Source organism: Phaenicophaeus curvirostris, chromosome 1, assembly GCF_032191515.1.
Source record: "Phaenicophaeus curvirostris isolate KB17595 chromosome 1, BPBGC_Pcur_1.0, whole genome shotgun sequence".
Lineage (NCBI taxonomy): Eukaryota > Metazoa > Chordata > Aves > Cuculiformes > Cuculidae > Phaenicophaeus > Phaenicophaeus curvirostris.
Window position 1 is genome coordinate 191,827,932 of NC_091392.1, and position 13,045 is coordinate 191,840,976.

Below are 13,045 nucleotides of genomic sequence, written 5' to 3' on the forward strand. Positions count from 1 at the left end.
GAACACAAGGAGTGCATTAGTATGTAAGAATGGAACGAGTCCAGAGAGCAGCAACAAAGCTGGTGGGGGGGCTGGAGAACAAGTCTTACGAGGAGCAGCTGAGAGAGCTGGGGTTGTTTAGCCTGGAGAAGAGGAGGTTGAGGGGAGACCTCATTGCTCTCTACAACTACCTGAAAGGAGGTTGTAGAGAGGAGGGTGCTGGCCTCTTCTCCCAGGTGACGGGGGACAGGACAAGAGGGAATGGAGATTTAGGCTGGACATTAGGAAAAAATTCTTCACAGAAAGGGTCATTGGGAACTGGAACAGGCTGCCCAGGGAGGTGGTTGAGTCACCTTCCCTGGAGGTGTTTAAGGCACGGGTGGACGAGGTGCTAAGGGGCATGGTTTAGTGTTTGATAGGAATGGTTGGACTCGATGATCTGGTGGGTCTCTTCCAACCTGGTTATTCTATGATTCTGTGAATGCACTTTGGGAAAGGAAGGTGTCTTTTCCACCCTAGAAGAAACAAGAGCAGAACTGTGGCTTCATACCTGATTGCTGGGACCATCACAGCTCACCTCCATGAAAACAGGTGGCTGAAAGCCCTCAGGATCTTTTTGAATTTACCCTCTCCAATTTCTTGCTGTTCATCCAGAAACAGATGGCCCAAATCCCAGCTGAGCAAGTTACCCTAAAGTGCATGAGGGCTGCTCTTGTCATGCAACCCACCAGCACTCTTAATAGTACTCTAGTTAAGGTAGGACATCTTTTTATTTAGAGCAAGACTTTGCCCATCTGCAGATGGAAACAGTCTGCTATGGCAAGCTCCCAGAGTACCTGGTAATAGTGGAAGATTGAATCTGCCATTGAGTCCTTTCCAGGTGTTGTGTTGGTCCACAGCTTCTTCATGAAGAACACTTGGTAGGTGAGGGAAGGCACTATACCTGTGCAAAGGAAGCAGGGATTGGATATGTAAAAGCAATGCTGTAAGCATCAGCTGACAATCAACTACTTTCTCTGCAAGCCAGTGGAGTCTATGTGCCATCACAACCGGCAGAGACAGGGGCACTAGCAAGACCCTGACCTCTCAGAGAAGACTATATCTTTCCCTTGTGAAGCTTTAATAACATGGGAAGAGTGCTTGGATTTGTTTGCATGGCTGTACTTCAATGATAACGCTCACACCTAATGCAGGACAGTGGAATTGCACCTCGGAGGCCCCTGTGTCAGGCAGCCACTGATACACTCGGCAGAGCTGCTGCCAGCTCTGCTGTAAACGTGGGCAGCGAGGTGAGATGCATCCCACCACTGAAACCTTCCCATGGGCTGGCCCTGGAGAGCAGTCCACCAGCAGGTGCTCCTTGTAGGGACCAGATCTAGCCCTGGAGCAGAGGTCTCGCTTCTCCTGGACAGATCATCACCCAGGTGATGTCCCCAGGGGTGGTGCAGACTGCACACCCACAGTAGTGGGGCCTAATAGATGTGGCAGTCTGTGTGGTCAGTCTTGTTTGAAAGGGCTCTAGAAGGACTCTCTGTGACCCACAATGGAGAAAAGTCACTGTTACCATCTTTTGCCGGTCTTGCTTTCTTTATCCAGTCTGTCAGGTGTCTCACGAAGTCAAAGAAGAAATCTCCCTCAGGCACACTGATGACCTGGGGGACACAGCACATAGTCACAAAGGCTAAGCAAGTTGTAAGAGGCCACAGGTAGGGCTGGCCATTGCCACATCTCCTATAGTTGTAGCTCACTGCTTTGTCTTGGTTGTACTGATGTGCTATAAACTGCTGACGTGAGAAAGCCATTGCCAGCATCTTGCTGTAGGCTCTGTCTCTAATTTCACCCGTTACTCCTTATTGCAGCTTCCTGTTTCACCGGAGCAATTTATTTCCTTTCATTCTGTCTATCTTCATAGATTTCTCCCAGCTGTGTGAGGCAGCTCTGAGCTGCACATTTTTCTTACCTAGTCCTTTCTCATAGATCTGACTCAGCAACAGGCCAGGAGAGCTTTGTCTGTCTGTTTTAAGCATTTTAGGATGACTGCTGTAAGTCAGGGCTGTGGAACTGCAAATCTCACCTGCAGCATGTTGGATCTGACTTAGACACACCACTCTTCTTGCAGAGAAATGCGTCTCACCCATGAGGGTGCAGATAGCTCTGGCTCCATCAATGCATACCCACTGCCAGGTGGGTCATCCCAAGTGCCTCTGGGTGCATCACTTACCTTGTCTGAGATTTTGACGAAGAGGCTGAAGCCCTCAGAGGATTTTAGGAGCAGCCTGTTGGAGATGTTCTGGCAGAAGTCCTTGGCTTTCGTACTGGACTCCACCTCAAATGCCTGCAAAGAAAGGAAGATCTTCAGCACTGCTACCTCAAGGTTTATGCTTTAAGCTCTTTTTGAGGAACTCTGGGCTCAGATGCATAAAGGGATTTAGGTGCCCATGAGCTCAGTTATATTGTGGATTGTGGCTTTGGGCACAGGAAGGGATGAGGAGCTCAGTCATGTTACTGCTGTACCACTGTGCTTTGTAATGCTCTATCTATATCCTATGCTGACTTATCCAGGGCTCCCCAGGGCAAGGCAAAAGGTTTTTCTGACCTAACAGTTAGGTATCAGCGCTATTTGTCTAGTGGGCATAGACACTGAGATACCTCCCGACTGATTTGTCCCAACTGCCTCTACACTGATGACGAGGTCAGATGCTTGGCATAGACCAAACGCCTTACTTCTTTATAGCTCAAGAGAGAGAACATGACACCTGCTTTATGTGCGGATAGGACATCTAAAGGACTGTCCCTCCTGAATGTAGGTCTCAATCCTGGTTTTGCCTTTTAAGCGATGCCCAGCTTTCTTCTGCTCACTTAAAGAGATTCAGTTCATAGCAGTTTAAGGAATTTAAGCTTCTGACTGTCACACACATGACTGATTAGCCTGAACCAGCAAACCACCAAGAGCCATGTTCCACATCCCATGAAAGACTGGCTGGGAGCTGAATACCAGTGGGACTTCAGTACGGATGCATGTTGTACTGAAAAGACATTACCCTGCCTGTTCACCTCTGTGACTTCCATGGCCAAAACAATCACAACAAACCCATCCTAGTGCCGAAGACCCCACCGCCTCCTTCTACTGTCTCTCACATGGATGTATGTGTATAAAGCAGTGTTATGCTTATTAATGGTCATGTATAAATAATACTCAAAGTGATGAGAAATTCCAGCAGTTCTCTCAATTCTTCATTACAGATAAACAGATTACGCACAACTACTGAGAAGCTTCACCCTTTTCCTTCTATGGGTGTGCACTGCTTTACACATAAACCCACTTGGAAATACAGGAATTAAGTTGTGCCCAGTGGCATGAGGGGAGAGAGGGATGTGAGCCTCACAGGAAGATTAAGCGGTAGCATGAGACAGCAGTATCTGCAAGGACATGCACACCTGCTCTGGCATCAATATAACCAGCTGCCTTATTAGCGTGTAAGACGCTTAATGAGGGGTTCTTGAGTGCAGGTATGACTTTCTGTGTCATCTCAGGTCAGAAGGTATAATTTCAGTAACTACTTGTCTATGCTGCCAAAGTTTGCCCAGTCCTCAGGGAGCCCTGTCATAGTACCCTACTGGGTATAGCTGGGTGAACAATACCTATTTGTCTGTGCTGAAAATAACAGATATCAAAGGGTTGTGAACCACTGAGAGTGAATGGAAATGATCACATCTTTTCCTTCTTACTGGGGTAACACTATAAAGCCTCCAGGAGACACCAGCACAGAGCACCCATGTATTGAAAAACATGGATTGCAGTATATCAAACTCCTGAGCTAGTCAGGGTAGATAAAGATATGTTTTCCTTACATGTCACTGGCTCTAGGCTGAGTTTTTCTAAATCAGAATTACCTCATCAGTGTCATCAGGGAAGTAAACCTTGTGGAAAATTTGGGTGGTTTTGTGTTGAATGGCTTCCACTTCTACCAGATGGGGCGGGTACTTCCTTGACCCATTCCTGCAAAAGAGGAGGCAGAAAATGCCATAGCAACAAAGCAAGAATCCTTTATTTAAAACTTCCATTTTAATACACTGTCTTTTTAAAGTAACTTCAGCTACTTTCTTAACATTAGGAGGGTTTTTCCCTCCTAAAAAGAAAAACTGCAATGGGGAATGGGTATTTACTTAGATTGTAGGAGACTTAAGTGGACCTGAACAAAGCCAACTTTGCTTTATTAATCTGTTTTCCCATGCACAGTTTATTAGCACCATCCTCCACTCAATGTCCCTTTCATTCCGCTTGGTTGAGTGCAGCATGAAGCTGTGAGCTTTCACTACCCCTCCAACCACACAATATCTCCTACTTATATTTTCTCATGAATATTTGGATGCTGCAGCCCAGTCAGGATTAGGAGGTGTCATACCTCAGGGCTTTCTGGAGCCTCTGGATGCAGTCTGCTGCCAAGGGGTGATGTTTCCGGGACTGCAGGAACCTCTGAACATGGGGCAGGAGGATGTTACTTGGAGGGAAAAGGCCTGTACACAACCACAACAGCTCCCAGCCTTTCTCTTCGCTGTACCTACACAACAAGAGACCCATCACTCATAGCCTGGATACTTCACATCTGCTTTGCCCAATGCAGGTTACTGCATTTGGGCCAAGGAGAATGAACAACTCATACTTGATGTGGTTGTCTGTGAGCTGCTTGAGGGTCTGGCAGTAGATTTCATCCTTCAGGGGTTCAGCTTTCAAAGCACCTTCAAATATTTGGTCTGTCAGCTCATTAACTGAGCGGGTCCTTTTGGATGGGTAGTCACCCATATACTTCAGCACTGGTGGGAGGCAGGAGTCAAGGATCAGCTCACCAGATTGTTTAGGAAAGCCCTTCTTTTTACAACATAGAATCATAGAATCATAGAATGATTAAAGACATCCTGCACATGACTACAGAGGTGACTTCAAGTTGGTGGAAGGGGGTGCAGTGTATAGTAAAGGCTTTAAATTACTGTAGAAGTTGTCCAGAAAACTCTTCCCCTTCATCATGCATCATTTCAGGTTGAAAGAATTGCTTTGGCATCAGGACATTTATATCTAATAAAGATGCATGTGATCATGTTTTACCTGAGTGGTACCTGATCACACAACAAAGGTAACACTGTAAAAGACCAGATTTTCAGCTGGTGTCAGACACTGGTGAAGCTGCAGTAACATAAACCAAATGACAACCTTCAGTATCAGGCCATCCTGTAACTATTCTGCAAGAGAACAGGCCACTTTTTTTTGAATTAACATGTGTGAAACAGCAAGAGAAATAGGACAAAACTGCAAATGTCCTCTTATTTTTTTGCCAGTTCTTTGAATTCCTGTTATTATTTGCTAGTAAGAGGAAACCTGTAGTAGCAGCGCTAGTGTAATATTAATCACTAACAGACTTATATCAACAGAACTGTTCAAACTGTGAAGTCTGGATCCTAGAGTAAAGCCTCACAAAAATAAAAGCTACTTCAAGAGGTTGGTCCTATGTCTGCACTCAGCTCTCTCCTGTGCTATGTGCATTCTGTCAAGTGAGGCATATTCAGTCATCAAACCCTGTCCCCGAGGCCACATGGACCTGTTTGCATCCACACTGATTAGGGCTACAGCCTTCCATAGCACATGCATTTTGGAGAGACACAGCTGAAGGAAGCCAGAACAGAGCCACCGAGTTAACCACTAAGCACTGTGGAGCAGCAGGCCCCAATAACTTGTTCCCTGGCCCTCATTTGCAACAAGCAGACACCTCTTAGATATCAAGAAAGCTTGAGTACAGATTTCAGGGTCAGACTCATCGCCAACTCTTTGACATGGTTGTATAGCCCTTATGAGGGACCACAAACCTTTCTATAGGCTTTGCTTGGGTCCCTAAAAAGCCTGTTCAGCCCTTTGCCTGTCAGACCTCTTGCCGACAGGCTTCCTCAGACAGTAGAAGGATATCAATGAAGGCCATGCAGGCTTCTTGGGACAGCTCCTCGCTGCCCAGGATCTTCTTCAGCAATGGCTGTTTGATGGGCTCACGGGTGTAACACCACAGCTTGTCCTTCCCGCGGCTCTTGGTGATCATGACCCGGCTGAGGGTGTGCTTGGGAGGTGGCCTGGTGGCAAAGGCAAAGCAAGAGAAAAGGTGGAGACGTTACAGGGATAGAAGGGACAGCTTGTTTCACCTTGAAAGGCTGCTTACAGCACCTGGCTAATGTACTCTTACACTAAATGGGACTTCACAGTCTAGCAAGTATCCAGAGATAACTATTTGCACTGTCCTAGGGCTCAGAAAGGTCTCTAAAGGACCCTACCCAAGTACTCACACCAAAACAATTTTCCCTACTCCAAAAAGCTGCTAACCACAAGAGGAAGTATGATGGCAATAGATGGTCAGGACAGTAGCACTGAAAGGATACTGCCCAGCAGAACAAGCCTCCCAGGGTGAAGACATCCCAGACGATCTGGTTTGCCTGTTTGGACAGCCAGCCCATCTGAACAGGAGTTTTGGGATCAGTCTGGTCAGCTGCATTCAGCAGTGGTACACATTTAAATCTTTGGAGTTGAGAGGAAAATGCCTGCACCTAATTCAGGTGCTGCCTGTACGGTCCGAGGCTCTGTACAGGATTATACAAAGGCAATATCAGACCACTATGTACAGCCTCCCACATAATACTAAATTGCGCACTGTTACACCTACGCTGAGCCAATCTGAAGAAATCCTTCATAAAACAGCTCAAATGCCATCACCTAAACTGGAGGCTGCAGTTTTACAAAGTCATACAAAGTGATATTCAGAATCTTTTCCAGTAGCCAAAAAATTCTTGATTCCCAAGTGATCTGGATATTGATTCCTATTCCTATATTTTTTGAGGATGGTTTAAAAAGTCACCTAAAATAATCATAGGAAAATTCCTCCAAGGTGTATGGCTTTACTCTCTCTTCACTGTCTGAAATTGCCAGCTGAGAGGTTCTGATAACATCTTGTCGTTGGTCTGGGGTCATCGTGACCAGTGCCTGTAGGATGAAAAGGTCTCTGTCACCTGGTATATTTGATATAATATATATTTGATGCATTCATAGGAAGCAGATACAAAATAAGAAGAGCAAGTGAATAAGACTAATCCTTTAATTCCAGTTAATAGTCAGTAAGAACTGTGCAATTGTCATTTCTCTGTGCTGTTCTCATTCATTAATGCAAGGAATAACAAATGTTTCCACAGTGTGGATCATTTCCTAATAAAGATAATGTGCTATGGATCCTACAACTCCATGCCTGAATGTAGTGGTTCCATCCAACCCCAAATACACCTTCAAGTAATCAGGCCAGCTGGAGGGATTTAGTATGATTCATGGATATTCCAAGCCATAAGCCTGTGGTGTTCAAAAAGACAAGAACAGAAGAAAGGCGAAGATCACTTCTGCCTCAGACAACTGGTCACCTCTCTCAGATGCTTTGCTTTCCACCTTATCATTAGAGAGACTCTGGTCAGTTCTAAGCTCTCCAGGAGGCTTTTGATGTTCTGTAAGAGAGCTTACCACTATCTCCAGCGGAGGCATGGTGACTGTAGGCAAGACATAGACAGAATCGGTTGGGAAATCCCCTCTCTGTTTGGTACGTTCATTGAACCCATTAGCCCACCCTGAGTTCATCACTTGTTCTCCTGTGTCCTGGTCCAGAACTATGAGGTCTCCTTTGAGGAAGCTGAGGAACCCAGATTCTTCTCCCACTGCAAGAAGAACAACTGTTAGTTTGTGGTTTTTGTTCCCAAATCCCTTTGGAGTAATTAATCTATCAATACATTTGCCACTGGTCTCAGCCATTTACGTACCAGGGTTTGGGTTATCTTGGAGAGTGACCACATACTTTGATCTCTTCCTTAGTCCTTCAAGGAAGGTCACCACCAGGTCCCGGATATCCTCTGCGTTGTTGGAGGTGAAAGTATATTCATCGCCTTTAATGGTGGCCAAGGTGAAACTCTGCCCTTGCAGCTTTCCCCCTCTGTGATATATTTTTATAAAAGACATAAACAGGAAAGATAATGGCATCAAGAGCCAATGTCTGGAAAAAGACTGGTTTAGGGTGAGATCACCAGCTAAGTTTATTCCTCCTCACCTGCTGCTTGACACAGCTGTGATCTCTGGGAAAGAGAGCTCTAAGAGAACCTGCTCCTGTTCATCCACAAAGTACACCCCTGTCCAGTTGACAGCTACAATCACATCATTTTTAGGCAGGCTTGGACCTGGGTTAGAGACAAGACATACAATCTTTTCTATATCTTACGATATAGAAAAATTCAGAGGAAGATGAAACTGTCAAAAATATCAGTGTTATTTAGTAAGAGAAAGAGGCAGACTCATAGCTTGAGCCATTGCTAATCAGAATGCACCAAAAAATAACATATATAAGAACGACCAGCTAGATGGTCCATTAAGTTTTCGTGTCTGTGGAACCTCTATCTCTCCTTCTTTTTGCCTTTGAGCATCCTGTACTCTGGGGATGTATTCTACTGACTCACCTGAGAATTTGAAGGCTTCATAAAACCGAGAAAACAGCAAAGGCCACTTGAAACGTGCAAAATCCACTACCTCTTCCTTGACTTTCTTTGGGTCTGTCCTCTTCTGAGTATAAATTCCCTACAGACAAAACAAATTACAACCAACATGAAGCACAAACCCAGTTACAGCCACCAAGAGAGCAAATAAAACCAGTTCATGTCACCTGAAGATCATGGAATTAATATTAATTTAGGTCTCAATAAGACTAAGGGCTAAAGTTCTACAGGAACATGTGACAGGTAGGACAAAGTCCTGGCAAAATTCTGGTTCCCACTTCAGGGAACAATACAACTCTGAGAAGGCTGTGCAAGCATCTAGAGTGACCAGTCTGGGTGGGATTCCCCTTGCCTATCTCTGGGTTCCCTAGGTGCCTACCTTTCAGCTTGACAGTCCTTTAGCTGATAGCCCTTGATAGCCCTTATAGCCCTTGATAGCCTTTAAGCACTTGATAGCCCTTAAGCACAGATATCTAGCTTCATTTAAGACATCCTCAGACACCTAAGACTTCTCTATGCAGTTGACAAACTGATGGAGGACCTGCAAGGTCCAACTGAATGGCATCCTTGTGTGTTCACTGACAGTAGTGGGAGGTGAGATTCCTAACACACATGAATATGCTTAAATTTTAGGGGTCTTAATCTAAAGCTGAATCCTGCTGTTAAATGAATGCAAATTTTCATGCCTGGATGACTAGCCCTCAACATGGGTCATAAGTTATAGCTAACGAGTTATGGAAGGTGTCGTTGTGGGAGGGTGTCACAAATGTTGTTATGGAAGTCAGGGAGGTTTTATACAACACCTGGCTTCATAAGGTCCTGACATTGGCCTGAGACATGAACCGCCACTGTAATACAACCAATAAAAATACAACTCTGTACTAGGAATGACACCACACAGATGGCATTTTGCTTCTCACAGTGAATCTCTGCAGGTTCCTTTCTTCTGTCAGATCTTGACTCAAAACCAGTGGTAAAGGTGAATATGACTAGTACAAAACCTATCTCTAGGGCAGGCTAAGAGCTGAGCTATGATTATATGTTTAAAAGGCACACAAAGCTATGGGAGCATGCCCTCATCCTGGCAAGATGATCTATTGCTCCCACCTTTTTATGTGCAGCTATAATGAGCTGAGCCCATTTTTCCACTGTTTTCGAAGCTGTGATCTCTCTGTCCGGGATGTAGGATGGAATTAGATTTAGCAGCCTTTCCAGTACCATTTCTGACCCATAGTCCACATAGTACTGCTGTGAAGCCAGTTCTGCCAGATCTTCTTCCTGTGGGAGCCCAAAAAGCCAACTTAGAGCTGTTACCAGGCAATCACCTCAACATCCATCTTTCATCATGCAAAGAGCTCTTTGTGGAGGCTGGATGTACTGCTGCTTCAGACTGGTGTAGCGATGCTTTCTTTCAGCAGAACCTCACCAGTGCTTTTCACTTATCCAAAGTTCAGGAGACTGACCACTAAAAGTTATGATTAAGCCTTAACATGTTCAATGACCAGCACTGTGCAACCCTATGATTCTGTTTGCCCCAGTTTTCCCTTGCAATTCAGTCTGCTTCTGATCCCTGCAGCCAGAAGTGGGCAATTTTGCTAGAGCAGATAGAGTTTAATGGTTGCAAACTGCACGTATTCATTATTTCTTATACTTGAGGAGACAAGCAAGTGAAGCAATTGTGCATAATCCAGAACTGTAAAAAGTCCTCTGGTGCAGCTACATTCCAAGCACTTTGGGGTGAAATAATACAACTACTGAGATGACAATAGCACAAGGAGACCAGGAGCAAGAGAAAGGGTGGAAGAAAGAACAGGACTTCCAATAGGATAAAAGAGTTGCAGTTAATGCAATATAGATGGGAAAAGGTGATTTCATTCCCAAAGTGACTGGACTCCACCAGATCATAGGACAATGATTAGGTGTTAGAAAAGAGAAATAACGTCAATTTGACACCTGGATGACTTTAAACACAAGCAAAAAAAACCAAAACCAAACCAGAAAACGTGATGGACATTGCCAGAGATTCTTATGTTTCTTGAGATGCTTGTTTCAGTGACACTGGAATAATTCTGTAAGCTCCCAGAGACTCCAGAGGCATAGATTTCTGCTGCCAATATCCCTTCATCCTATGGCAGCATTATTTGGTTTGTATTGCATGACAGAGATCTGGGTATCCTGAAAAGCATCTCTCATGGCTAAGGTTTACCAGGATTCACAAAAATGGATCCTGCTGTGCACCTGGTGTACAGATTACCTGTAGCCCTCCAGACTGATGCCGATGGACAAAGTGGCCATTTACTGTCCCATCCATAATTAACCAGGAAAAAGTGCTCATGCACCACATGGGAGCATCCAGTCTGTCCACAGACAAGAGGATCTGATTCATGTAGCTATTGTTTCCTAAGTGAATACTGTAATTCTCAACCTAGCAGGTGTGCAGGGATGAAGATCTCTCATCTCCCTCCGTGAAACCTACTTCAACATGTCAAGGATATATGTTGGGCCAGACCAGAACCTGCTGAGGTCACATACCTTGTCACACCGGTACTCCCCAAACTTCACCCCTCGCACAATCTGTTGGTAAATCAGATTGGTGGCCACATTGTCCTCACTTGGGTTGTGCCAAGGAGTAAAGATCTCCTTCCTGAAGAAGAGTCGCCATGGTGCGTTGCGCTCCTGTGCTCCCTGCTCTTTGGCATACTGCTCACACTGAGACACAGCATCCATCACATGGTCATTGCCGCTCCCCAGCGAAGAGACCTAGTTAGGGCAGAGGAAAATGTGGCATTCACCCAACTAAATGCTGACTTCCCTAGACAGAGATATCTCTGAGTCATTCATACAGACCTCCTTTATAATCTAAATAAATAAAATCTATGTCTACTAGTCAGTCAAGACTGAAGTGGTCTATAGCATAGCTGGATGAGCCATTTTGTTTTGGGTCCCAGTTTCCTATGCAGAATGAAAGGAGTGGTGGGTGAAACCCAGCAACTTCAGCTGGAGCAGGATTATGGCAGGGTTCATGGAACACCGGAAAGAGGAGCCCATACTAGAGCAGATTTGGTGGCAGGACTTGTGACCCCGTGGGGGACCCATGCTGGAGCAGTCCGCTCTTGAAAGACTGCATCCCAGATAGGGAACCCATACTGGAGCAGTTCATGAAGAACGACTGCCTGTGGGAAGGATTCGTGCTGGAGAAGTTAATGAAGGACTGTCTCCTGTGGGGAGGACCCCATGCTGGAGCAGGGGATGAGCTTGAGGAGTCCTCTTCATGAGGAGGAAGGAGTGGAGGAACAATGTGTGATGAACTGATCACAACTCCCATCTCCCTGCACCACTTGGGGAGAGAAAGTAGAGAATTTAGGAGTAAAGTTAAGCACAGGAAGAAGGGAGGGGTGGGAGGAAGGTATTTTAGAGTTCAGTTTTATTTTACATTATCCCACTCTGATTTGATTGGTAATAAATTAAATACACTTTCCCCAAGTCAGGTCTGTTTTGCCCATGATGGAAATGAGTGAGTCCTTATCTTGTCCCACGAGCCTTTTGTTTCATTTTCACTCCCCTGTCCAAATGAGGAGAGGAATGACAAAGCAGCCTGGTAGGCACCTGGCATCCAGCCAGGTTTAAGGCACCCCAATCTTTGCTCAAGTTGCTCCGTGCCTTCTGTTAAATTCTGAATATCTCCGAGGAGGGAGATATCTGTGTTACTGTCACCCTGCTCCAGCGTTTGACTACTCTTATTGTGAAAATCATGCTGGCACTTTTACTGTGGAAATGTTCCTTCTTGACCTCAATGCGGCCTATTTGCTCAGAGCACAGTGTTCTTGTGCCCTCTGGAAGATATGTGACGGCATGGAGAACCTCCCTGTTCTTCCACAGAGCTAGTCAGGAATATAGCTTAAGACATACCTTGTCAAAAAGTGCAATGTAAAGCGAAAAGCCAAATCGGTCCTTCAGGGTGATTTTGTCAGCCAAAGAATTACAGAGCTCTTTAGCAGTTGTTGCGGAGTCAGTTAACAGCGTTTTAGTTGTCCCATCCATAAATGTGACAGGTAGCATGATCGGTTTCTTGGACTTGGTTGCCTAATGGATTAAAGTCAAACTTTATAAAGGCACGTGTATTTCAATCCCGTCAAGACTACTCACCCACATACTCTTCCACCCAACTGTGATAACCATTTTCTAATTCCTGAGATATTACCATAATATGCTTCTCGAAAGGATAACATAGAGTCAACCACTGGAAGTACTTGGAAGTCCCACGTATTTTTAACACATTTGGTAAATCCAAGCAGGTCTGGGAATATTCCTGGGCACTGGAGCACAGCTGTCTATGCCAGTAAATAGCAAAGAAACTGAGCAATTATTTCACAAACTGTCCCAACAATGGCTGTCCATGAACAAGTCCCAGGGACCATTCTTGGTTAGCAGCTTGCCTGTAGCCACCTTCATCTGGAAGGCAGCTTCCTAGCATAAATAGGGCGCGCTCCATGCCAGCTGGCCTTAATGCCTG

The 13,045-nt window shown here is 45.2% G+C and overlaps 1 protein-coding gene across 3 annotated transcripts in view; it reads right to left on the reverse strand.

The window, feature by feature from the left end:
- MYO7A (myosin VIIA) overlaps positions 1 to 13,045 on the reverse strand; it is a 102,362-nt gene that overhangs the window by 5,030 nt on the left and 84,287 nt on the right. The window contains exons 30-44 of one of the 3 annotated variants that reach the window (XM_069883277.1): positions 12,442 to 12,615; positions 11,065 to 11,292; positions 9,640 to 9,810; positions 8,497 to 8,614; positions 8,094 to 8,220; positions 7,810 to 7,979; positions 7,517 to 7,707; positions 6,870 to 6,994; positions 5,936 to 6,093; positions 4,644 to 4,797; positions 4,386 to 4,541; positions 3,874 to 3,979; positions 2,201 to 2,314; positions 1,544 to 1,631; positions 816 to 922 (exon numbers count right to left, since the gene is read on the reverse strand). In XM_069883277.1, the coding sequence (XP_069739378.1) occupies positions 816 to 922; positions 1,544 to 1,631; positions 2,201 to 2,314; positions 3,874 to 3,979; positions 4,386 to 4,541; positions 4,644 to 4,797; positions 5,936 to 6,093; positions 6,870 to 6,994; positions 7,517 to 7,707; positions 7,810 to 7,979; positions 8,094 to 8,220; positions 8,497 to 8,614; positions 9,640 to 9,810; positions 11,065 to 11,292; positions 12,442 to 12,615 (2,187 nt within the window). Of the gene's footprint in view, positions 1 to 815; positions 923 to 1,543; positions 1,632 to 2,200; positions 2,315 to 3,873; positions 3,980 to 4,385; positions 4,542 to 4,643; positions 4,798 to 5,778; positions 6,094 to 6,869; positions 6,995 to 7,516; positions 7,708 to 7,809; positions 7,980 to 8,093; positions 8,221 to 8,496; positions 8,615 to 9,639; positions 9,811 to 11,064; positions 11,293 to 12,441; positions 12,616 to 13,045 lie in introns of those variants that run through there. The other 2 variants (XM_069883275.1, XM_069883276.1) reach the window with 2 other exon arrangements.